General features: G+C 39.6%; 1 protein-coding gene and 1 pseudogene across 4 annotated transcripts in view; both read left to right on the top strand.

Annotated features, from left to right (window-relative positions):
• MYO3B (myosin IIIB) overlaps positions 1–27780 on the top strand; it is a 338343-nt gene that overhangs the window by 98203 nt on the left and 212360 nt on the right. For all 4 annotated transcript variants that reach the window (XM_016165446.2, XM_036237344.1, XM_016165447.2 and 1 more), the window contains one exon: positions 6413–6478. In XM_016165446.2, the coding sequence (XP_016020932.2) occupies positions 6413–6478 (66 nt within the window). The remainder of the gene's footprint in view (positions 1–6412; positions 6479–27780) is intronic.
• LOC118613722 lies at positions 7065–12916 on the top strand (annotated as a pseudogene).

Below are 27780 nucleotides of genomic sequence, written 5' to 3'. Positions count from 1 at the left end.
TTACGTCCCCTCTGTTTAGGAGCCACCTTCAAATTCGCAACTTCCCAGAAGTCTTTCTTAATTAACTCAGCCTCATTGAGAAATCTTTTACTCAGCATCTTCTTGGTGAATGTGCTTTAATGTTTGAGGATTTTATTTTGCACCTTCTGGAGGTGCTGCTTGCTAATTGGCTTTCTGTCATTTTTTTGCATATATATTCTCTTAATTCATCTTCCGAAGTAACGGACTCTTCATGAAATAAAACACAGAAAACAATGAGGTGTATGGACAATGGAAACAGAAACACCAGAATTTAAAACTTGACTCACACTTTTTGTTGGATGTTTTTAAGAAAATTTCTTCTCTTAAGCTCATTTCCCTACCCGTGAAACGAGAATAATTCCTATTTCATAGGATTGCTGTGTTGTCCCATTGACCTGTATGTGAAGCATGTGGCATGGGGCTTGGTGGTAGTAAGCACTCAAAGTGTGATCGTTATTGGTACCTATCCTCTTCTATCTCCAACCCACTGTGTGTGTGTGTGTGTGTGTGTGTGTGTGTGTGTGTGTGTGTGTATAATGGTCCTGACATCAGGTAATGTCTGTAATGAGGTTTAAAGTTATGATTTATTTGTTAATTTTGGTAAAATATGTTCAGGGACCTGGGTATGTTTGGGCTTCAAAAATAGAGAAATGAGGCTTCTATATTGTTAAATCTAACTCAAGTTGCCACCTAAGGGGACTCCCTTGTCCCTCAAACCCCAGTTGCTGTGAATAATTTGGTCAGAATTTGCTCATATCCAAAGGAGCTATTCCATGTTTGTCTAATTTTATGCTACTTTGGGGACCAAGCCATATTTTGTCCTGGCATCATTTCTTGGCTAACTTACAACATATGTATGTTTGTGTTATTCATTCATGTAGTCATTCAGCAAAAATTTTCCAAGTGCTGCTGTGCTGGGCACTAAAGATACACATGAAGCATGAATAGAAGCTTGCCAGGTAGATAAATCGGGGAGAGCAAGGAAATAAAAATATCGGGTTTGTGTGTTATAAAGAAATTCTGGCTGCCAAGTATAAGATGGATTAGATGGAGATGAGCATAGAGAGAGGGAATTAAATAAAGAGGCTGCTGGAGTTGTCTGGGTATGAGACAAAGAGTGACTGAACTAGGACATAAAAGGGGGATGGGTGTTGAGAAAGGAATTTAGGAAGTTGAATTTATAGGACTTGGCCTTTGACTGATGTATTAAATTTATATCACTGTCATAAGAGATGGCCACAAATTTAGCATTGTAAAGCAGCATATATTTATTATGCTACAGTTCTATAGGTTAGAAATATGACATGTGTCTCACTGGGCTAAAATCAGGGTGTCAGTAGGGCTGCACTACTTTCTAGAGGCTCAAGGGGTGAATCGGTTTCCTGGCTCATTGAGGGTTATTAGCAGAATTTACTTCTTTGCATTTGTAGATTTGAGGTCTCCATTTCCTTGCTGGGTATCAGCTGAGGCTCATTCCCATCTTCCAGAAGCCAACTGTGTTCCTTGACTCCCTTCCCCTATCTTCCAGCAGTAGTGGATAGATCCCTTTCACACTTTGAATTTCTCCTGCCTCTTCTGCTTTCTTTCTGCCTCTCCTTTCTGCTCTATAAGACTTGCATTAAATTGAGCCTATCCAGATAATTCAAGGTAATCCTCATCTCCAGGTACTCAGTCATATCAGCAAAGTCCCTTTGCTATGGAAGGCAGCATTTTCATAGTTTCTAGGCATCAGAATGTGGACTTCTTTGGGGGAGCCATTATTATGACTTCTTCAATTAGATGTGGGCTTAAGAGACAGGCTAGAACCCAAGTTTCAGACTTAAACAGCCAGGTGGATACAGTTTTAGGGGAGGAAGATGAATTTGGTTTTGAACATACTGACTTTTAAGGTGCTCCTGGGAAATCAAAATGGGACAATCTAATAAGTAGTTATATGCACCAGCCAAAAGGCCGGAGAAATCGAAGGAGACACTGATTGATAATCCATCAACCTATAGTGAGACCTCAGTGAATGTGTAGCACGGGAGGAGAATAGGGCTGGAAACAGAATGCTGGGGCCAGTAATGTTTCAGGTGTGCCAAAGGGAGAAGTACTCACAAGAGGAACAGTGGAATAATAATACATGGTCTTTGTGACACATTTCTTCCTTTCTACTCTACCTCATTTTCTCCTCATTCCCTGGTTTTCTGCCGACTTGTAGTTTCTGCCCCTGAAACTTCAGCTCACACGTTTTGCTTTGTGACCGCTCCTGTCTGCTTTGTCATTATGGATCTCTCAGCCTCAGAGCCTCAGCTCCCCTTATTAAATAAACTGCCTCATTCTCTTGGTTTTTTTTTTTTTTTTTTTTTTCAGTTCGAGATGGGAAAAAACCTAAGGAGAATCGGATTGACCCAGCTTATTTTAAGTCATGCGGTAGTGACCAAATTAAATTAGGTGCCTACATCTGTCCCATCAGCTGCTTCTCCATTTCAATAACTAAAATAAATTCAGTTTTACCGTTCAGCAAATCATCTTGTTCCACAGAGGCTTTGGGGAAAGAAGGTTAACTTTATCTCTCTCGTATTTATTGGACCCAAGATTATGATGTCAAAAATGAGCATATAATTGGTTCAGGGCTCTCTTCCCCATCACTCCTTGCTTCTAGCCTCATGTAGCCCAATGCCATCTGTGTGCAAGTGATCTTTATAGAAAATAAATTTTGGGTTCAAAACACAGGAATAAAATCCAGGCAGGTAAAACTGAAATCTAATGTAGTAATTTTCCTCCACTGACTAATCTCTTTTCTGTATTGCCTTGGTGTGTCTATAACCATTATCCAAATGAAAGCTGGTTATTCTGATTCATTGCTGTTCTAGGCACTCACCATTTACACTTCCTGAGATGCAGACTCTCAGCATCCATATATGTAAGCGAGTGGTGCCTGCCTGTCTCTGAATCACAGCTATGCAGCGACAATTCCCATCATACTGAATATTAAGTGTCTCACGCCCTTTAAGAGAGACCCTCTGGGCAGGGTTGCAGCTTGCATCTCTAGTTTTGAGAGGAGTCCAAAAGATACCATTGTTATTATTTGGTGCTTTTCTTGGATAGCAAGAGAACTAAAATTTATATTGCCAGTGCAAACAATGTACTGTAAAGCCTTCAAATTCCTTTTAGTTTTTATTATACACAGATAATAATCTTTCACAAGATCTCAATTTATTGAACCTAAGTGTGATGGATGGATTCCAGGAAAGGCGGGGCATCTACAAGTTCAAATGAGGGTCTCTAAAACAGATTCCTCTGATACCAAGTTTCAAAGATGTTGAGGCCATCAGAGCTTGGTGGTGGCCTGGGTTAGTAGTGGTGATCTGCTGCTGTTCTCTGTGCCCTGCTGCAGAGGTTCAAGCCAAAGCTTAAATGGTAGCCCCGTCCATAGCTCCTGTTGAGAAACAGCTGGAAACAAGGAAGTACAGTGTTCTCTACACAAGAGTGGACACTTACCATCCATTTGTCCAGTGGACCCTTGCCAGATTGTTCTCTAATTGTGGCAGAGGGCTGTTCCTCCATGCTTAGCTGTTCCTCCATGTCAAGCCTACTAGGCTTGTTTTAATCAAATCTGTACACTCTATCTGTAAGTGACTTCTTGGTCATGGCTAACTGCTTTGGGGGTGAATTAAGTCTATTGGACAGCAATTGCTTAAGTAGCTCTTATCCATGAACCTGGCCTCAGTGAGAATAGAATGAGCAGAAAACCTGGATTGGGCTGTAGAGATAATCTAGGCCAACCTGTTCATTGAGAGATGCCACACTAAAGCCCATAGAGGTGAGCTGGGAGAACACAGGATGAACAACCTCAGACAGCTGGAGCCAGTAAAAACAGGTCAGTCCAACTGGCATTGAAGAAGTTATATGATGGCACTTTTATTATTTAAAAAATGCTAAGGAAAGATTAAAGCAAATATTGTTGCATAGAATGAATGAGATAAGAAGGCAGACTCCAGAATAACTGAAGGGCAACCTTCAACTGCTACTCTTTCTAGCTAGGTACACAGATAATTCGCCTTTGCATCTTTTCGTCATATGATCTGAAGGCTAATTCTTATACAGAATAGAAAAAGCATATACTTCCTTTCTTATCATTTTTCCTTCCCATCTTGTCCTTGCCTTCTGCTCTCTCTCCAGACCCAAAATAGTCTATCCTTGCTCCCCCATCCCAAAAATTACTCACATTCTTTGATTCTACTGGACATTTTTATACTTCCGTGACTTGGTACATGTTTTCCTGAAATGGTTTCTCTCTCCTCTTCTATCTTGAAAAGTCCAACCTAATCTTCAAGGGTCAGCTAAAGTTCATCTTCTTTATAAAGTCTTCTAGGACTCCTCGTATTGGGTAAATTGCCCCCTTAATTGTCCTTCTACATAACATTGTGCTTGTGCTTCTAATCATGTGATAGAATAATATTCTGAAATATTTTTTACTCAGTTAGGATTTATTGCATATAATTGTGGCTTAAAGAAGATGGAAATTTATTTTCCTCTTCCGTTAAGGAAGACTAGAGGGAAGCAGTTTAGAGCCAGTATGGCAGCTTTGCAGCGTCATCATGAATCCAGTTTCCTGGCTATCTTTTTTGCTATGTTCAGCTCATAGCTTTCATTTCCAAGTTCACCTCATGTCCAAAATGGCTACTTAAGCTCCAGCCATCACATCCATGCTCTAGGAAACAAAAAGAGGGAAGAAGAAAGATGGCATGTCTCCTCTATTTTAAGAAGACTTTCTGAAAATACCAAAGAACAATTTTACTTCTGTATCATTGCCCAGAACTAAGTCACATAGCCACATCTAGCTGCAAGAAACTCAGGGAAAAAAATGTAACCTTTATATAGCAGCCTATGTCACAATAAACATTGCACCTTAAGAAATGAGAAGAGAATGGGTATTGAGAGGCAACTTGCAATCACAGTATCTGATACAGTATTTGTTTCTGGTTACTCTTACTGCTTCTCATTTTTCTACCTATGGAAACTGAGCAATCTATGGTTTCAGGAAGCAGTTAGGACCCAGGTGAAAACAAAGATCACATATAATGGGTTTAAAATTTACAGTCATAATTCAGGTTTGCATAAATGTAACTTTCTTCATTTTCTGAACTTAACTTGCCCACAAGTCCCTCTTTCTATTTATGGCTAGGGGAAAAAATAGGATCAAAGGCGTGGGCGTGCAAAAAATTAAACTTTCCTCCCACCTTCTGAGTTCTACTGACTGGGCTAATAATCACATTAATAGAGATATATTAACAGGAGAAAATGTCCACAGTTTATTATGGATGTACGTGTGGGGGTGTCATAGGAGTATGAGACCCAAGGAGGGATTGGGCATTTGAGGCTCATATTGCAATCTGGACAAAAAAGAGTGGGGCCAGGGGTCTGGGATTTTAAAGGGAAAGCAGGTAACGTACGGGTAGAAAAGAAAGCAAACGTGTGGTAAACAAATTCTTGCTGAGCCACCCAGAAACAATTGGACACAGAAGTTCAACACAAAAGCGATGCTAGATTTCTCCCTGCATGCCACATTCAGTTTACATTATGTAGCTGAGGTGGTGCTTCCTTCCTTTAAGCAGATTTTTCGATCCGAATTCCTTTAAGCAGGTAAATGGGGAGGGTCAAGGATTTTTTTCTGAGTCTTTTGTTTCTTAATAATCAGCTTAAAAGTCAGTATCTCAAAAGGCATATTTTGGGGTGGCAAAACTTTGATTCTCTTCAAAGGTAATGTCGCTTCTGTTTTAAAATTGAATCACTTCGGGTAAATGTTCCATCAAATCTAGAGCTCTTCCCTTTCCCTTTTTCCTGCCTCTCACATGGAAGTGGCAAGGTCACCACAGAGTCTTTTTGTAGTTCTCTGGTTCCCTGGGGACTCCAAGAATTAGTTATGTGGGATATCTGTCCCCGTCTCTACCCAGGGACCCCTCAGGATCAGGGTCTTAGCTGTTTTGCTTTCTCCAGTGCCTATTGCAGAAGTTAACACATAGGAAATAATTTAAAATGTGACCAGTGAATTTATGAGTATACCTCATAAATGCATCACATAATTAATTCAAATGGTAGCATAATGATCTGAAAACTCTGCAAAATTAAAAGTCTATTTTCCTAAAGCTCCCAGCACTAGGATTATAGCTTTCTTATGGCACTAATAATACTCAGTTACAGTGGATGTGTGCTTGCTTTGTCCCTCGTTAGAGTGTCTGTCCCCCGAAGAATGTTCCTGAGGAGAACGTAATTTAATGAATGATTCCCACCCAGGAGGAAACAGAATAGATTTATTAAAGCTGTTTAGAATGATATCAGTAGACAAATTGATATTTTATCTTTAACTGAATATTTTTTGTAAGAAAAAATTGCTTTTGTTTTTCAGAAATCCTCCACCCACTTTACTTCACCCGGAAAAATGGTGTGAGGAATTCAACCACTTTATTTCACAGTGAGTATTCCTTCCACTGAAAATTTCTCATCCAACAAGGCCTTAAACAGTGATTGGAGAAATCCAAGCTGCAGAATTTACTCGGCACTAGAAGTTGTTAAGCCTTTTAGCACGTTATGACACAGAATGTGTTCCAGTAAATGATAGAAGATCTTGCAGGATTTGAAAAATAAGGAGTTTCATTTGACACTTAGCTGTACTCATCTTTCGTATAATACGGGACACATTTATCTGAGGATCTACTTTGTCCCGGGGCAAATATTGCCAAATTGGATACCCACACTGAGACCAAAGAGGAGGTAAAAGGTGGTAGCCTTCAACAGAGTTTTTACAGCTTGGAAATTGGGCTTTGCTCTAAGATCTATGGTATTGGACCAGCACTCCAATTCCCAAGGTGATTGAAGGGGCAAAGCCCGTTCTCAGGCCTGTGGCACCAAGACGAAGAGCCCCATCCAAGGCTTGAGGTGTATAGAACAAGACGAAACCCCAACTGATGGGTGATGTGCTTGGACCTATATTATGAGGACTAAGCAAGATTGCATGGGATTAAGACAGGAGCAGAACCAACACCACCGACAGTGGCGTGATGACTCAGTGCTGGAAACATGAACTTTGGGACAGGCCCCTGGCGGAAGACTACATTGGTCACAAGACTGGAAAAGATGCTCAGTGTGCTAGAGGGGTGGGGATTTAGATCAGGCATTACAGGCCATATCCAGGCACAGGAGCAGGAAAGAGGTGCCCTCGGTGTCTTGTATATCAAATAAGATGTCATGGGAAGAGAAAAGAAGTAACTAAAATAGCTGACAAAAAGGAAGTAGGGAAGGGTCAACACAGATTTCTCTAACATATTTGTTTGCTCCCACAAAGAGGCAGGGCAATGAAATAAACTAGGTCTCTTCATCATCTTCCCTAATCGATCACAATACAGATCAACACTCCCTTATCCACAATTCCAAGCTCCAAAGAGTTCTGGAAAATGAAAGTTTTGTGTATTTGAGTCATTTAGCTGCACGTCCTGACCTTAAGTGAACTGATTTGGTAGCAACATAAGACCTAAACTGAAGTGGGATTATTTATAGTTGTTATTTATCTCACTCAGTGTGAATATTCATGTGAATTGCTATAGATATATTAATATGTTTGATTACGGTGTGCTGCCCCAGATCCTGCTGGGGATGTTACATAACATACAGTGAATGCGCTGGTTTACTTTTCTAAAATTTGATAAAATTCTGAATTCCAAAAAAATATTTGGCCCCAAGGGTTTTGTGTAAAGAACATTTCATTTTTATTTCAAATGTAACATACTTCTAGGTCTCTGAAATCTTGTGCTTGTCTAATGCCTCCTGGATTTGTGCCATCTTCCTCAGGAGTGAGGACTGGTAAGGAACTCTAAGAACTCTACCCATGTTGAGCAAGGCCATGTTGAACTGTGACCGTGAAGTTCAAGGCTAGGGATGAAAGACATTTTCCTGCCCTTCTAGTCCCCACTCTAGTGTTCCTGCAATGACTGCAGAATGTAGTAGTCACAAGTCAAGGGTTGCGATGTTGAGCCATATTGAGAGGAACAACAGATGCAGCAGGAAGGATGATGCTCACAAAGGAGCAGAGGAAGAGCCACTCCCTGAGATATGGGGGACTAAGGAGGTGGAGGGAATTGGAGAACTAAAAGCTCCCTGGTGGCTGGGAACACATTTTAGATGGGCCCAGGGAAAGACATCCAGCGGCTAATGTTCCAGTGATTTTGCTGGCAAAGGCTGGCTGCAAAGAGTCTTTCTTTTCATTCTGTTGCTACCCACAGATGCCCTTGGTTGACCTTCTCTAAACTGCTGGCCTAGAAAAAAATCATTACAAATTCATAACTATGCCTTCCTATACCAAGCTCTCATGTTGCCTCTGAAATGTGACTTGACTCACCAAATTTGGCTTCTGTATACTTTTTCAAGAGTAAGTTTTTATTCTTAAACCAAGCATGGTATCGCTTGGTTAGATTTGGGAATAAATGTACATAATTGAAGGTGGGATTGGGACATTCAGGGTTAAACACAGAATAAAAATCCCTCCCAATCATTGATTTTTCTTTATGGAAAATCCTATTATATGCCCATTTAAATCTTCTTCTGTTTTCCTCAGCTCTGAGAGTTTCAGACGCACTCATTCTGAGTTGCTTTAAACTTAGAAAGGTCTTGATACTAGAATGGAGAACTAAAGATGGAAAAGAGTTGTTGCAACCGCAAGGGAGGGAGTGTCTGAAAAGGTTCTAATGAAATGAGGAAGGTAAATAGAAATTAAGTGATTGTGTGCTTTTCTACTAATTTAAGATATGGAAAAATGCCATCGATCTTTCTTTAATGAGTTTTTATTGATTTTATTAGTAAAGATATTATACATTATAGTGTTCATAGATTCTTTCCTGACCTCAGCTCCCCAATTTTATTTTCCCCATAGCATGTTAATTCCTCAACCATGAATTCTCCTTTCACTAGGTTTTTGGGACTATAACTCTCAAGATTAGGAACTAATTGTTTTATATTTTTAGGTAGAAACCTGCTCCTCTTCTCAAATAATATCCTTCGGTTTTGTAGATAAGCCTATCTATCCTAGGCTGTCATTACTCAGCCTACCAAATGCAATTTAACTTTACTGTTTCATTCTATTTATTCAAATCTCTAATTAAATATAAACAATAATACTCACTGGGTTAGAAATGTCTATTTAAAGAGAAAGCCTTGGTTGGCTTTTGTATTTACCTTGCTCATATGGGGAGGGAAAGGGTGGAAGGATGGAGGATTAAGATCTTCAGATTATAAGCTTTTCATTATTGGTGGGACCGGAGTGGGAAAGATGATTATCTGGCGATTTCAGCAAAAGTGTTTTTAGCCTGAATTATCCAGATAATTGCTTCAGTTTCCCTTATAGACTGAGTTGTGGTTCTTTTTACTTAAGTAAACTAAGCTGGTTCTCTCTAAATAAAAAGAAATAGAAACTCTTTAACAGCTTTAAAATCTTCAATAACTTGTTCCCATATGACTGCTGAACCATAGCAGAGTCATTCAATGATTTCTGTCTTTCCGGGTCCATAATAGTCACCAGTCATCAAAGGACCTGTATGGCTTCTCATTGATTGCTAGAGTGGTCTGAAGGGATTGCCTGGCTGCAGCCTAGTGATTACACCTTTGTAGACGAGAGAGACGGCATGAGCGCATGCACGTGTGTGTGTGTGTGTGTGTGTGAGAGAGAGAGAGTGAGAGAGAACGAACCAGAGAGAGGGAGGGACAGGGAGAGGGTGAGCAATGGAGGGCAAAGGTTTGCATGGAGTGGGAGGGGAAGAAGGAAACTTGAGTGCTGGGAAGCAACTTAATGTTTTTCAGATTTTTTTCTAGCTTCCTTAATTTGGAGACAGTGGGAGAGATTTTAAGGTCTGCAATCCTATTAATAAACTTGTTTAGGGGTTAAAAAGAAAAGTAAAGAAACATTAGCCTATTTGGTTCTGAACCTTTGGTCGTTAGTGATAATTGACTCATTTATATGTGTTAGTTATGCATTTGTCAAAGCATGACTTCTGACAGCTTAGTTATGATAAATTAAACATGATGCTCACATAAATTCTGCACTGCTCTTTATCCAAGTGCTAGGACCCTGCCCGACGTTTTTTGCCCCTTCTGCAATGTACGGTTGGCTTTGTAAAGATTTCATTATCAGCCCTTCCCCTGTGGCTAAAGCTATTTGCATAACAAGTTTATCTGGTTCGAGTCCCAGCCAGACCTGTTTTGTGAGGAGGCTTCATTCAGAAGTACCCTTTTGATAAGATAACAATAATTTTCCTTTGCCAAATTCACCTTCCTTTTAATGGATGTCACTACTTTTTTTTTTTTTTTTTGAGTTCAAACTAATTTCAGGTCTTTGGACTAAATTACAAAATTACAAAAATTACAAAAATCTCAAACATTTTGTCAAAAGATTTCTGTGTACTATGCTTTTTCGTTTTGCCTCTAAAACATTTGGAGTTTTATTAGGAATTAGATTTAGTATTTCATCATCAATGGCTCTTGAGCTGATTAGTGAGACAAGAAAATTAAATTTCTCTTAGTCAAGGGCAAAGCCATCAAGAGCACTATGGCTTCTCAGCTTTGTACTTAGTGATGACTTGAACTATATGGTTGCCCTCCCCAAACCCCCAACTGCTTTCCTGAATTTGCTGGCTAGACCATAAGTGTGCAGGTAGGTATGTCTATTTCCCAGAGTGAGCATTGTGGCAGAGCCCTGTCATTTATTCATGAAATGTTGAGGTGGCCTTTCCTATTCCTCCAAATGACATTCAAATAATTACAAGCAGTTGCACTGAATGTTAACAAGGTGAGATTATTTTGAGCCATAAAACTACTAAAATTCATGAGCATTTGCATAAATTTATTTTTTAAAAATTGAAACTCAGACCGGGAACATTTGCTTTTTTTCTAGGCCTGAATATTTATAAAGGTAACCATTTGTGGGTAGTCGTTTCCTTGACGTTGATTGTATTCCCTTCAAGGCACCAATTCTCAGCTCTTATCCATTTTCCATTTTGTGTTTCAAGGTAGCTTAATTCTGCATGGCTTTATAATATCAATGAACAATACTTGGAATGATAAATATTCTAACTCGGTGACTGATTAAGTTCTACAAATATTTATGGCTTTTTAAGTCCTGTTGGATTCTCACCTGGCCATGCGAAGAGTTAATGCTTCCTAGGGTGGAAGGAGACAATAACCTTTATTTACATTACTTCACAAATTGGTAATTTTAATTAAAATGAGCAGTGGTATCTCCAGTGACAGACTCTTTCCACTTTAGATTTATTTAGCCAATGATTAGCTATTATGGCTTCTTGAATTAATTAGCATCTCTTGAGCTACAGGGAATTAGTGAATTAATAAAAAATTCATTGAGAAGCTAAAAAATTCTAATTAAAAACCCCCCAAATTCTCCTCTCCCCTCAACATATATTGATCAATACACTTATAAGTGCAACCCAACTTTTTTCTTGTTTTGAAAAATTGGAATTATTTCCCACTTCATGAGAACAAATAAAGCTGTGTGTTTCAGGGTCATATATCCCATAAAAACATCTAAATTAGATTACCTAATAGATCATCTAAGGACACCAAGGGCCTGATTTGATCTCACTACCCCACTTATAAACCCAGCCAATGAAATCTGATTTTCTCATGGTATAAACCAAGAAGTGTCTCTGTGACTTCAAGTTTGAAACACAGTGCATTGTACACCACATACCTGAAATATCCTCTTGTCCTAGGAACCGTGGCAATGAAGGTTTTAGCCTCATTCAAAATAAGCAAAAGACATTGTGAAGTGAGTAATCCAGTCTCCATGTTCTGTTTATTTCCCAACAAATGCTGGGTGTAGATCTTGTGAGAAGCCAGATCTGTCGCATATGTCATAGATTTCACATTAATGCTGTGGCGCATTATGTTAGGTGACTTTTAGATAGGGTTAGTCTAAAGGATATTCTGTGTCATTTACCCATACCAGCTTTTCTTCCTTTCCTCCCCTTCTTTTTTTAAAAATCATACTTGAATTTTATAATGTAAATCAAGAAGAACCTGCAGTTGAAATAAATACGTTATTGTGAGCTGTCTACATGTCCATGCACAGGGTGTGTGGGGAGGAGGGGGTGGCGGCATGGCTCACATGTCTGCCCCACGGCCTGTCCCTCTCCCTTCCCCAGAGTGCCACCTGGCTCATCATCAAGGAGAGGCAGTTGTGGAAGAGCAATGTGTGCATCCAGCTGCATCACTTACTAGCTGTGCAACCCTTGGGGAGATATTTAACCTCTCCGACCCTTGGTCCTCATTTGTCAAATCAGGACTGAGAATACCTGCCTCATAGGGTTACTGTAAAGGTCAAATTATATAATGTGTAGAACTTGGCAAATAATAAGAACTAATATCTGCAACTCTTATTCATTCCAGGCTCTGTTCTTTGCATGTCATATAATTCACTTAATCTTCATCATCCTATGAGACACTTCTAATATTATCGGCATTTTATAGAAATCGAGATAGAAAGAGGCCGAGAATTCCAAAACCAAGCTAATAAGTGGTAGAGCTAGGATTTGAACCCAAGAAGACTTGTTTCTGTGTTCATGCTCAGCCAGCTGTAGTCATTTTTATTACCCTTTGCATTTGGTTTGTACCAGTATTCTAAAACTGCTTTTAAAAGTGTGACTGGCTCTCCTTTTCTCTGACATCATGGTGTGTGTAGTTGACTCTGTTCCTTGCTATATCTTATCATAAGACTTTCAGGATCAAGTGGTTCCTGGCCAAGAAACAAATGCAGAATTTTCCCATTCCCCAATGGATTCAGATTAAAACTTGCAATACATTCAGTTACAACAAGAGGAGGCATTAGGGAAGTACCAAGCTGGGTCTATAAGGAATCTCACATGAGATGACACATGTATTTATGCCTTATCAAGGTCATTAGCATTTTATCATTTCAAGCTAAAAACATCACTACTTATCTGGACAGTTGGATATGTTTTATTGGGGAAATTATTTTTCTCTTTGGTTCTATATGTCTGCACTAATAGGTTCAGTAATAAATATGTGAGACCTTTTGTTTAAAAAAAAGTGTCAATGACTTCATCCTTGACACCTCTGGAATAATTATGTCTGCAATCTACCTTTTCTTTATTTAGACTTAAACTCACTGACTTGCACAGTTCAGGCCATACACACACACACACACACACACACACACACACACACACACACACACTCTTACTCCTTCACTCCCTTCTCAACAGCAACACTCTGCCCCCTCAAACTCAACCTTTGATAATTGTCTCCAGTAGGAGTCAAAACAGAGGCAGTGCCTGGAGTGCAGACTTATCTTCACTTCTTTGTTCTGCTAATAAGCTGGGAGTTAGGCCACCATGTCTGACAGGGCACATGGCAGCCACCTAGGTTCCTGCCTTTGTGCTGCCCCATTTAGTATGATTTCTGTTCCCAAGGACACCTCGTGGGCTAAGATTGCTGCTGTAGCCCCCCAAATTACATGCTCATCACAGGCAGATGGAAGGGGAGAAAAATGAAAGTTTCTGTTTCACACAACATATTGTTAGCTACAACTTAATCACATGGCCATACCCAACTACAAAGAAACTGAGACATGTAGTCTCACGGCAACCAAGGTCCGAGGTCCGCACCAGGGCTCTATCTCTGAGTCTAGTGAAAAGTGTATAGAAAGGTAGCAATCTGTAGCCATGCAACTTTATAGAGTGTTGCAAGAATTAGGTGAGATACAGACTGAGAGTTCAACAAATGTGAGTGGTAATGAGGGATGCTATAACTCACAATAGCGATGCCATCAACAGAGATGTGAGAGTCAGGATGAGAGCCTGTAGGGCACATGGGGTGGTAGGTCACAACAGAAGTGGATCTTGAGGAGAGACAGTCATGCTCCCCACCAAGGCAGATCTGTGCCCTGGGAGAGATGAGGAAAGTAAGGTCAGGTGGAAGCATGGAGTGGCCAGCTTGACAACCCCTGAATCTTCTCCCAAGATGTGATGCTTTTCTGGTTCGATGCTGAGCCCCCCAGCTTCCTGCCTGCTCCTTTATTTTCTGGCCACTGTAGTTTCCACTGTGGTATTTCCATAGGCTCTGGTGCAGAAGGAAATCTGGCTCTGGGTCAATAAGAATTTCAATTAAAAATGGAAATGAAGGCTCATGTCACCAGTACTACATTCTTCCAGCCCACTAATGGTTTCTGGCAGGGATAAAAATAACAGACATAGCCCTTTGGCACTAATGAGGAAAAGGCTGTTTTTTTTTTTAATGGATTCAAAATTTATAACAGTGATTTTATATATAATGAGTTGTTATAGTGTCTCTTGGTCTTCCATTTCCTTTTGCGTGTATGTGCAGATTCTGTTGACCTCCCAGTATTTTAATTTGAAGTTTCCTAGTGTCATCAAATGCACAATATAGCTATCATACCATTGATTGAGTGAGGAGAAAATTCCATAATTTATTTTTGATGTGAAGGACTATCGAATGTTTTCTTGAAAGAAGAATTTCATTTAAAAGGCTATTTTTAGTGAATAATGGGAATTCTTGCCTTTAACGGAGGCCCAAAGTTTAAACTCTTAGGCTCAAGGAATTTCCACACTCATACCGAAAGCCTGGCTGTGATTTGAATCGTATTCCTGAAACTTCGTATGTTGAAATTCTAACCCTCAGTATCTCAGAATGTGAGCTTGTTTGGAAATAGGGCCTTTGTAGATATAATTAGTAAAGATGAGGTCATACTGGTGTCTTTATAAAAGGGGGAAATTTGGACACAGACACACATACATAATATGTGAAGATTGGACTTATGCTGCCACAAGCCAAGGAACTACCAGAAACTAGGAGAGGGGCCTGGAGTAGATCCTTCCCTAGCACCTTCAGAGGGAGTGTATCCCTACAAATCTTGAGTATTGATCTCAGACTTCTAGCCTCCAGAGTTGTGAGACAATAAATATTTATTGTTTAAGCCACTGAGTTTGTGGTTCTTTGTTATGGCAGCCCTAGGAAATTAATACAGTTCCAGACTTGATGGTTATATCATCTTAAGTTATTTGATCTCTCCAAGGCTTCCTAAGCTGTGGATGAGGATAGCAATGTCCATATGTCTACCAGTGAGGATCAACTGTAAAATCTTTTGAATATGGTACAGCATCATCACAGTGTCAAGGATTAGTATTACACAATAAAGTCATAGCGAATTTTCTCTTTCCTCTCTCCCTCTTTTCCTTCCTCCCTTTCTCCCTCCCTCCCTCCCTCTCTCCCTCCCTCACTCCCTCACTCCCTCACTCCCTTCCTTCCTGTCTCTCTCCCTCCCACCCTCCCTTCCTCCTTCCTTCTTCCCTTTTTTTTTTAAGTATGTCTCAAATGTTAAGAGTTTATGTTAAATTCCTCCTCTTAATCCTACTGCTTGATAGTAGAAGAGATATTTCTTTAATTATCATTGGTTTGTTGACCTTTATTGAAGACTTTAAGAACCAATACACATTCTGCACCAAGATTTCTTGGTCACATGCCTTTTCAAGAGGAACAAATTGCAATAGAAATTGGCAAATTGGTATCATCTTGAATCTCAACACTGACTACCTGATCACTTTCCTAGAATGCTCTGTTGGAAGGATTCTGAGGCTGCATCCAGGATAGAATCATGACCATTTAGTGATATTTCCTTTGTATCTGAACTGGGGTAGTTTATACCTTTGTAGACCTAGGGTTCACATGTCTTTTAAATTTTGACCAAGTTCTCTAGTATGTGACAATTTTTGTGCATGGCAAAACTCATTTAGCCAAGGAAAGCAAAGAAAGCTTACACTCAACTAAATCCAGCGTGGCCTGAAATATACCTGAGTTAAAATGAAAGTAGATGAATAAATCTAGGGTTGTCTGTGTGAGGAGTTGTAGATTTGCCGCCTCCTCAGGAGTTTCCTGGGTGAAGCCTGAAACTGCCCCAAGGATACACCCTTGAGATAGAAATGTGATGTTGACTGAACCCAGTTAAGGCCTCTTACATAAACTTCTGAGATTTGGCAGGCAGATGCAAAAAACTATTTATCTTTTGGCAGCCCAAGACAAGCCTCATGAGTAAGTTTTCTTGCTTGTCAAACTTGCCACCTACTATTGTGGAGTGGTCTGCATCTTTCTACCCTTGAATATCCTTGGGATACCTTCTTGGACTAGGGAAGGCAAGCTGAATGCACATTCTAAGGACAGCAGAAGGAGTGAGGATCCTCCAATTGCCCAAGTCCAACTCACAAGTCAATCGACGATCACATCTTCTTGATGACCTCGCCCAAAAAGAGTACAGATAATAGTATTAATGGTATGATTTTTTTAAAGCTTGTTATGTGTCAGACAGTGAAATGTACTTTACTTTCAGTAACTTCTCACTGTTGCCAAATGAGGCAGGTTACTAAGATGGGAAGCTGAGCTTCTTGGAAGTTAAGTGACTAGCCTGAGGTCTCACAGCTAGACTAGCTAGAAAATGACAGAGCTAAGATTCAAACCTGGGTCTGCCTCCTAGTCCGGTATCTTTTCTGAGACACATGATTCTGTTTGTGTATGCGTGTGTGCGTGTGTGTGTGTGTGTGTGTGTGTGTGTGTGTGTTTGAGATGAGGTTCAGGTAACAAGTTTAACCATTTTAAAGTAAACAATTGATTGGCATTCACTACATTCACAGTGTTGTACAACTTCCACTTCTATCTAGTTCCAAACATTTTAATCACCTCAAAGGAAGCCCAATACCTATTAAGCAATTACTCCCTATTTTCCCCTTTTCTCTGGCCCCTGGCAAACACTAATCTACTTTCTGCCTCCCTCTATGAATTTACCTATTTTGAATATTTTATATAAGTGAAATCATAGTGGCCTTTTGTGGTTGTCTCCTTTCACTTAGCATATTTCTTGGGTTCACTCATGTTGTAGCATGTATCAGTACTTCAGTCCTTTTTATGGCTGAATGATACTGTATATATGTTTTTAAGGCAGAATATCAGTAACTACCCCATCGCCCTTCTATACTCAAGTATAGCTGCTCAGATATCTCCTCTAGTTCTGCCTATTAATCCCTGCATGGTACCATGGGTGACCAGACTGTTGAGGTACCAGGTGCTCTCTCTTCTTCATCCTCTATGCCCACATAAGTAAGAGGTGTTTGGACACGGTCTTCTGCCCTCTTGATGCCCAGGGCCAAAGCACCCAGTTGCTCTAAAAGTGAGATCACTGACTTTATCCTAGGATACGTGGTTTCCCCAATCTGCTCCCAACTTAGGGTGATAGTGTTGTTATCTGGCTTCTTTGAGGGTGTCCAGAATATTTCATTGCATATATTTCTCATGTTCCTGGGTTGCAATTCAGCTCTGCACTACAACTAGAGAAACAGCTTCCATATGATTCTCCCTGGTTCTATGACTATGGTCATTACAAGCCATCTTCCGCAAAACAATCAGCATGATCTTTCTAAAACCCTGTAGGGCAAACTAATCAAGTCATGCCCTACTCAAAATCATGCTATGACTCTTTGTTGCTTATAGGATACGCCGACACTCTTTAACAAAGAGTCATTCGGGATATGGACTCTGTCTATAAAATAGCATTCTCTCCACCATACTACCTGCACATTCTAGCAAAATAGAATGAGTGAGGCTTTCCCTGACTCCCACAGGAAGTCTCAGAGGCCTTTTCCCTCATGTTTTCATGTCAGCATGGTGCATTCTACAGATTTTCATGATAGGAAGGGAAAAGGGGAACAGATCTATTCATTCTGAAATTATTTATTTGTGCATTTAGCTCCCCACTCAAGCTCTGAGTTTCTTGAGAGTAGAGAATATATCTCTTCAGCTTTATATCCCCAATACCAGTTCTTGGCACATGGCAAGAACTCAGTAAACATCAGTTCCTTTTGAAGAGCCAAGAATTCTAGAGCGGAGATGATATCCTCAGAACAATACACAGAATATGATGAACCTGGTTAGAAATTGGATGTTAAGACTCGTGATCTTTGGACAATCTCTTCTAACCTCAAATGTGATCTTAAAGAAGAGATCGAGGGGGCAAGAAAAGTGATCAGATGCTCTCCCCCAACATGTACATTTTCCCAAAGCAAAAACACAAATGTAACTCTCAGAAAGATTATAGGATTGTTAAAAGTAAATGATGACAGCTACATGGTTAGCTGAAGATTCTTTTTGGTTAAATATATGAAAATATTTTAAAAACAAATCCTCCATGGCCATTTTAGTGGATATTTCTCTCCAACGACCTCTGCTTATTCCTTTTCTCTGACCCTCCCTTAACCCTCCTTACCCCACTTTTCTATTTCCCATCATTACTTCCTCCATTATCTGGTTCAGAAGTCCAGGGAAAGGTTGAAGAGGACCCATTTCTGAACCCAGCATTAAGAGAAACAGTTACGTTCGGTGGCGCTTGATGTTTCAGGACCACGGTCAGTGGCAACATTCTACAAAGCTGATCATTTCCTTCTAATATAAACCTTGCCGAGCGAAGGCTGCCTGCCTGAGGGGAATGTGGGCATAATGAGTGAAAATCAAGGTGTGGGAGAATTTGAGGACTGTGACCTAAACTTTGCTTTCTCCCTATAAAGTAAGAGCAGGAGCACTTTTGACTGGTGTTAATCTTGATCACATACATTAATAGCTTAATACAGTCTTCACATTAGTAAGTGTTACTAAAGAAAAATAATTCAGGATAGTGGTAAGCAGAAGATATTATTGTATAAATTTGAAATTAAAGGATCTTTGCCTTTAGATGCAAGATATTTTCTGTCAAGTGGTCTCTTTAAGTTTATATTTTTCCAAACACATGACAATGACAGGCCACATATAAAAAGAAAAAGCCAAACACATATTACTAGAGGAGGAAGAACTCTAAATATTTTGACACATCAGAATGGGAAAAAAGTGCAAAGCTCTCAGGTGCACTGAAGTCATTGGTCTGCTGGGATCAGTAGTGGGTGGGTGTTTGGCGCCTGTGAATAAAAGGATTAAGAGTGCTCCAAGCAACTCAGGGTCCAGAGTTGGACTCCAGCTGGAAGCTGGTGTCTTAGGTAGTTTTCCTAGGCTGATAAAAAAAAAAAAGACTGGAGTAATAATGGAATAGAGGAGGTGGGGGGGGGAGTCATATGATGCTATGCTTTAACTATAGCAATTTCCCTTGTATTGTTCTTCATCACCTGAGGTAATACTGACCATCACCTGGGCAAATGGCTTTTAGCCAGCTTCTGGCTGAGGGTGGTAGAAATATGTGTACACAACTGGACCTTCTGCTGCCACAAGGATGGATTCTTCCATATATATAATAAAACCATGGGACAGGAGCGCAAAATGTCATTCTAAAACCTGGCTCTGGGCTAGAAACCCAGAAAGCCAAGAAGACACAACCCTAAAATGATTAGACCAGGAAGATGGGCACAGAGGAAGTAAGAGGGAAAGGGAAGACAAATGCTCCCCCTCAAAGTGAGCCAGCCAACTGAAATTTTAAAATGCATGAAGAAATCTAAGTCTAAGAAACACAATCCACCAAACGACAAATGAAGCATAAACTCATTTGAAGTGAAATTACTTTCATGAGACAATATGAAGGAATAAAATAAGTAACTATAAAAAAGAAAACTATTTGGGATAAAATATGTAAAAATTAACTAAACAATCATAAAATTCAGGGAGGGGCAGTGTTCAATGTGTAGTTAAGGCATATATAGGTTAAGGCATTCATAAGTGCTCAAAAATAGGATAGAACTACTGACAAATTTATAGTTAAGCAAATATGTTAAACATGGAGGGTAATTACTAAAATTGTAGAGAAGCAATGGCTAGTTTCTAAACTAACAGCAGGAAAAAGGGGCTATAGAAAACTATCAATCCAACAGACAGCAAGAAAGGAAAAAAAAATAGAATTAAAGGGAAAAGGTAATAAAAAGATATTTCTATCCATATGTGCTTGTGAACTATCAGACAGTTGGTTTTTCCCAAGATTTCTAGTCCATAAGCAGTGATGTTTAGCAACTGGCTTGGGGGAAATGGGGGAGGGCTGATTTGTATTGTTTACTGATTTACATGGTGAAAATATTCTCATCATGGCCAATTTCAAGCTACCAATGTAACGTCAATCAGTTCACAAAATTCCTGAAAATTTAACAATAATATCTAGGGAGCTTGTGCATGCTGGCTCCAGTACATCACTATTTGTTTGAGATAGACTTTTCTCCATCATCTTCATACTACATAGAATTTTTAACAATAAAATAAAAGTTTAAAAAAAGATTCTCTGCATTTTACTTGTCTTACTGAAACTATATGGAAATTTATTGGGAAACAGGAGTTGGTGGCTTTCTGTTATTAGAGTATTTATCATACGGTTATGGAAGGCTAGTAATTTATGATCCTTGCTAGCAAAGCCAGATCAATACAGAGATAAATGTCCTCAGCACAATAGAATTTATATCATCCACATGATAACTGACCAGTGTGTCATACATTCAATCATTCAGCTCACTATCTGATAATGAGCAGGAAGTCTAATATGTATATGATTTATTAATGCACACCATTGTGAAACCCATCTAATCCCTTACCTGTTCTTGGCAACATAGTATACAGTTGTCTACCTCCAGTAATAGGATCCTACAAAGAGGCTCGACCACCTTTTTTAATAATAGATATCTTCTGCTGAATAAGAACAGATTGGAGAAATGCCAGAGCTAGCATTATTCCCTCTCTTTTCATTTCTCCCTTCCTCCCAGTCATGGTTCATACTCCTTTAGTCTCTCCCATTTTCCCTCTCTCCAGAGTTAAAGAGGCTTGCCCTAGACTGGGGTGGGTAAGCAAATGGTCCTGAAAGAGCCTTTCATGTCACTGATTTGCTGCTGTGAGTATATTTGCCAACACAGTCATTCCATATCACCTATCTATGCCTGCCACTGAGTTTCAGTGGCTTACAGCTTGGGACATGCCACAGAACCAGAGGAGGGAAGTGGGCTATTTCAACCTCCCCACCCCCTTTCTTACTCAACCTCCAGGAACATTTGTTTCCTGCAATGTCTGTGCTTTGCTTTGCAAGGGTTAATCAGAGGACCAATTATTAAGCAAATTAAAGGCTTGGCTGCTGAGAGTTCCTTTCAGCAAGGATTAGGGTCTGTGATGGTGCTTTGAGGTAATAGATGGAGCTCCATGTTAATGGAGGAACAGTAATGACTCCCCAGGCTCTCTTTGGCAGTTAGTATCTTTACTCATTCCCTTGCCTAAAAAAGAAAAATATTTTATCTTATGAAAATTTAGTACTTGAACAAGGTACTGGATTTATGTCCCTGGGGGATGAACTATTCTTTTTATTTATTTATTTATTTTGTCTAAAATCACAGAGACTCAGTGCTAACTGGCTTCCTCAGAAAGAATTGTCTCTCCAAAGAGCAATAGAAGTGCTCGTTTGGACCTTGTGGTTCATTGCCCTTGGAAACTTGTTCAGAAGTTGGGCAGAAGGATGACAGGTGATAGGCATGGTGTGGTTTGTGTCCTCAGGAACATGAACCAAGACAGAGCCAATAGCTGTGCAAAATCTCGATTTGCATAAGATGTTTGCAATTACTTATTATCTGACAATATTTTCTCCAGGATTTTCAGTAATGGTTAGGTTGTTCATAAAAATTTGACTTAGTTTATTTTCTCCAATTTGATTTTATTCCATCAATTATATTCATATAATTGTCAGTCAGCCAGAGAAGTGTTCAGTCAATTGAAGTCTTTACTGAAAAAAACATACATTAATGGAAAGGTGCTAAATGTGGGTAGACACAATGCCAGCAAGACTATTAAAGCTCTAGGCCGTTCTTTCCTCTTAATCTAATCTCGCTTCCATCTCCACCTCCACTGTGTACTAGGGCCAGAAATTTTAGTTGGAACTATTTTTGTCATCATTTGAGGGCAAATTCGACTGTCCCCTTGTTTTGATGCCCACCTGTGTGATGCTCCACTGCTCTCCCCGCCCTCCTCCAACCCCCACCTGTAGCATTAAATTACTCCCTCAAAGGAGTAATTTTCTCTTCCACTTTTAATTATTTTTTATCTTGCCTTATTGCACATACTTTTATTTAAACATATATAAGGTGACTTAGGTTATTTCTAGAACAAGATGAAGTGTTAAAAATCAACTGCATACACTGATGATGGGAAGGTAAAATGATGCAGCCACTTTGGAAAACAGTCTTGTAGTTCCTAAAAAGGTTAAACATAAAATTATCATATGATCAATTTGACTCCTAGGTATATATACTCAGGAAGTGAAAATATATGTCCACATAAAAAACTTGTGCACAAATGTGCAGCATTATTCATAATAGCTTAAAAGTGGAAACAACCCAAATGCCCATCAATTGCAATGGATAAACAAAATATGGTATATCTATACACTAGAGCATTATTTAGCAATAAAAAAGAAATGAAATATGCTACTATATGGATGAACTTTGAAAACATTATGCTAGATAAAGGAAGCCAGCAAGTCACAAAAGATCACACATATTATATGAAATGTCCATGTTTGGCAAATTTATAGAAACAGAAAGTAGATGGGTAGTTGCTTAGGCCTGAAGAAGTTGAAGGGAAATGGAAAGTGACTGCTAATGGATACAAAGTTTCTATTGGGGGTGATGAAATGTTCTAAAAATTGATTATGGCAATGCTCGTACAACTGCATGAATATACTAAAACTGTTTGAACTGTATACTTAAAATGGGTGAACTGTATGGATTGTGAATTTTATAACATCAAAGCTGTTATAAAAGTCATTTGAAGTAATTAATGAACTATAAATTTTATGGAGTAGTTTTTGCTGGTTTTCTTATACTTTTAAATTTTACTTTGTGTCAAATAGGTACACTGTAGTTAAACCCACTTATTTTAAGCAGAATCTGCAGATTTGTTTGGGATCGTGAGTCTCCAAGTGTAGGGATGGCCTTCTGCATAGGATGAAAATTCTCTTTAAATTATCTAGTTCAGTAAATTCGATCCATTTGGCAAATTGTGTGGTCGCTGAGCAACAAGTTCCAAGCCAGTGGCATAAATGATGTCATTCTATTTCCACTCTGTTTTTGCCTTTGCCTTGTCTTTGCATAGTCTATCTTCTTTGTCTTGTTGTCTTATTCTACCTGGTAGTGAAAATAAATGAGCAAGAGTGGTCAGTGAGGTAAGGGAATAACTAAAAGATGTAGCTTTACTGTAGGCAAGGAAAGAGAATGTTTCAAGAAGGTGGGGCAGTTCAACGATGACCATCAGTGAACAGAGAGGCTGAGTAGAATGAGAACTTAAAAGAGATCATTGAATTGGTGGCTTAAAGGCTTTGGTTTCTGTCGAAGGAGGTTATAGTTGGGCCTAAAGGTAAAGGTAAATTGGTATGTTCGTAAAGATTTTGCTACAGATCCATTCATTAAATTTAGGTTGGCCTGAGACTCCACGTGTGGTCCTTTTTACCTAATACATCCTTGACTTGTTTTCAAGTTCTACAGCTACAACTATCACCTTTATCTTTCTCATTTCTTTATTTCAGACTGTATATTTCCTAAATGGGTCTCCCTTCCTGATATTTATTCTCTAGTGTGGTACAACTTTGTTTTCTAAAGCAAAGATCTAATTGTGTTATCTCCCTGCTCAAAAAAGGCCATTCACTGAGGCTACGAAAGAAAAGCCCAGCTCACTGCCAGAGCCTTCTAGATTCTGAATAAGGTTTTCTCAGACAGATTTTCACCTTGATCTCTATTACAATTGCATTATCCTGTTCTAGTCTGTTTTCCATATGAGCCATGCATTTTACCAATGGGCTTCCAACCCTACTGTACTCTCCACTTGGAATGTTTCTTCCCTGCACTTCCTGTCAATATTCTTTTCACCTTTTAAAACCGAAGTGTCAACTCTCATGTGAAACACTTGTTTTAGATAGAATTGTGTACTGTATCTGAGCTATTCTAGTGCTTACACTTTTCAGCCTTGAATTATTATTTATGTTCATATCTATGTTTCTTGTTTCTAAAGTCTATGAAAGCTAAACTCTCACTCCAAGCATCTTTTCCCCCAATCATTTATTGGAGTACCTTTCACAGTAAATACGTAGTCAGTGTTTGAATGAATCAATGAATTTAATCTCACTTGGTTCTTTAAGTATTTCATGTGTGTAAGTTTGGTGTTACCCCAGAAGATAAGCTTCTTATGGAGGTATAATATCTTTTGTTGTTTTGCATCCTCCCATTCCTCACCCTAGTCCTAGGGTAGTCTGGACCATGGAATGCTCACGCTCTATGGAACTGGTTGTACCATATAGGAGGTGGCTTGGTACTGTCCACTGCTTTCCCTTTTCAGGGAAAAAAATGAATACAAATGAGAATTATAGATTTAATTCTGGGCAGCATGGCAAGTAGGATCAAGGGGAGGATTAGAATTCATATATCCTCCAGCACTTAAGCCTGGACTAAGAAGCAGACCATTGCTATTCGTCAAAATGGAAATTGATTTTTGAATCAAGTAAATCAACCAGACATTCAAAACCAGGAGTGCCCGAAGGTTTGAACTTGAAAATGGCAAAGTTCTTTACTTTTGCTGAATTGCCAGACTCTGAAAGACCCCTTTTCCCAGAACTTTGGAAGTTCTGATCGGGACATCTGTCAAATAGTAATTTTGTCCTTAGTGGTAGGAATTACACTGAGAAAAGGTAGTTTATTAATGGGCACAGTATTTCAAGTCTAACTCAAGAAGCCATTGCACATTAACATTTCTTTCCATCGCTCTCATCCTTAGGAGTGGGCATGCCAGGGCTGTCTTCCTCCAATGCACTGATTGTGACCCTACCACCTAGTATTGTGGCTAGCCGATGGAGCTGGCATTTACTGAGTGCTCACTATGTCCAGGCACTAAACATGGATTATTTCATTTACTCTCCACAACAATATTATTACCATTTTACAGATGAAGCCCAGAGCATTGAATTGACTTGTATGCCATCACATATCTATAAAAAGTAGAGTTGGGTTTGACTCCAAACCCTGGCTTTTAACATTTATATTTACTGCCCCAATACTAGGCACCATTTTTTTTTAAACAAATGAGTACATGTGTCATGTTTGGGAAAATAATGGGTTTGGTGATTAAGTATGTTATTTAAATAAATCAATAGACTTAAATATTTAAGATTAATAATAATTTATAACATGTTATATGAATAACTTATTCATATGTTATTTGAATTTATATTACATTGATAATTAACAGTGACTAATAACTTTTAAAAAATGGACTTGCCAATCTCTAGATTATTTTGCCCTGACTCACCTGTATTTTCTATAACCATTTACTTCTGGGTTCAGCCATCACTTTTCCTTTTGATTGCTTCTTCTTGGACTGCTTCAAGTAAATATTTTCTTATTTTCCACCTGAAGTAAAGACTTCTAAACGAAGCCAAGGCCCGCACCTGGTTTGCTGAGTCTAGGATTGATCAATGGCCCACTTCAGTCCCTCGCAGAGGCCCAAGAGGCAGCGCCTTGGCTGCTGCAGGGAGAGTCGGCAGCACCTGCAGTGGCAGTGGATATTCAGGTCCTTAGGAACTGGCAGTATTGCAGCCTGAGAGATGGAGCCATTGCAACTCTTTGAATCGGAGGGCGGGATCTGAACACAGCTTAACAGCGCCATATGCTAGTTGCTGGGGCTGTGCGATGAAGTAATGGTTTATTTTTTTCTGGCACCCTGACTGAACCACATGGCTGGAGTTGCATGAAGAAATATCTGTTTAATTATATAATGTTTTCCCCAACCAAGGAAGAAAGAAAGAAAATGAAGAAGAGTGAGAAGATGGTGACTTGGGGCCACTGGTTCCAGTCCTTCAGACTGCCTTAGTCCTAGGATGTGAAAATTGGGGTCTTCCTCAGCATGTCCAGTGGAGAGCATGCTCATCCTTAGTCTTTGGAACTTCAAAAGCACAGCTTAAACAGAAGTGTCAATAACAACAATAATAAAGCTGTGTCTCCACTACTATGCCCTCCATTGGCTTCTCCTTGGATAGCTTCTGTGTCCCCTGAACCCCATCTTGACTTGTTCCTTGGCTCTGGCCTGGTTCCTCTGGGCTCTTCTCTTCACTTCACCTACTTGCTTGGCATTTTTACCCCTTCCTCCTCCCAGACAGATTCTGCCTGCTGTGTGTGGCATGCTCTTCTTCCCTAAGCCCCTCCCAGTGGTGGTCCCCAGCTTGTCCCCAGACAAAAAATACTTGAAGATCTAGAATTTTCATTACCACATCATCTTCCCTAAGAATAAAATGAGTTAGTCTGGGCTTTTCTAATTATTGACTATTGATCACAGGATCAGAGACATAGGGTAAAGAGGTACTTGTGTCCATAGGTGTCACACAGGCCGCAACCCTGGGTCATTATGGATTTCACATTGTGGCTGCCTGCTTTCGTGGGGCCCTCCAGTTCTGGGCCTTGTTTTTGCATGAATACTCTCTTCAGCCACTGTGGTGCACATTTCTTGACTCTGGAGAGAGATTCTGCCCTTTCCACCCTTCAATTTTATCTTTTAGCTTCAAACCATCCTATACTTTTTCTCTGGTCACCTTCTTCACCTTCTTTGAGTCTTCTCTGGGTGAGGAGAGTTGGTTCTTCTCTGTGCCCAGCCTTGGGCTTTAGAAAATGCTATATTCTTCCCTTTCTGTTTCTTTCCTGGGTTCCCCTGGTCTCACTCTGGACTTTCAGTGCTGACAGCTTTGTCTAAATGTGGGGCTGACTTGCTGATCTTGCTAACCCTGCATTTGTATTCTGTTCGCCCGGGTGTCTCAGGCAAGATGGCAGCTTCCCTGTTGTCTGGTAGCTCTGCAGTCTCTCTCCAACATTGTCTCACCAAATCCGTTCCTATTACCCACCTCAAAAAAAACCCTGAGATTCCTGTTCTAAAACCCTCTATCTTAACTTTTAGGGCCTTTTTCCCTTTTAGCTAATACTTGACCGTTGCTCTCCGATTGATAACTGTAGACCTGCCTGCTGAGTGCTGCCTGGTTCTTGGTTCTCTATTTCAGGTTAGGACCCCACTTCTCTACCCTACTTGTGAAATTAGCATGCCATTTTAGTTCTCACCAGTGAGACTTTAAAACACCGCCCTATGCAATATTTGTAAACTTAACAAAAACTGGAATGTTTTTAAATATTCCACCAAACAGGGAGGTGGAGTTTTGCTAAAATAACGTATGCAATGTCAAATTTCTCAGCCTGCCTTCTTTTGAGGCATTAGTCATCTTGGAAGAATGCCTGTTTGTCATAGTCCTGTCTTCTAAATGGAAATTTCCTTCCAAGATAGAGCACCGTGGGCTCCGATATTTAACCTATAATTATTGTACCCTCTGGAGGATTTCTCCTCCTGATGCAGAGGGCTCTTTTGTCACTCAGGCTTCTGTCCGATGATGATAGGGACTGCAGAGCAGCACAACACCTCACAGGGCGGGGAAATGTTTGCTTAGATCAAAAATATTCTATACAAATGGAAACACTTAATAATCTAAGTAGCAAGCCCATGAGAAAACAACAAAGTATAAAAAAATGTTAAAAATAAATAAATGAGAAGAGACATCAATCCCAAGTTTTCATATTGTATTACCCCAGTGTATGGAATAAGATTACTCACCCTCATGCTTTTCTCACCAAGTACACCAGTATTTTTAGTTTTCGACTTTTCAGCAGCTCTTTATCA

Source organism: Rousettus aegyptiacus, unplaced genomic scaffold (assembly GCF_014176215.1).
Source record: "Rousettus aegyptiacus isolate mRouAeg1 unplaced genomic scaffold, mRouAeg1.p scaffold_m13_p_2, whole genome shotgun sequence".
In the NCBI taxonomy this organism is placed as follows: Eukaryota; Metazoa; Chordata; class Mammalia; order Chiroptera; family Pteropodidae; genus Rousettus; species Rousettus aegyptiacus.
The sequence above is the reverse complement of the archived record's forward strand: the minus strand, read 5'-3'. Positions and strand labels throughout refer to the sequence as shown.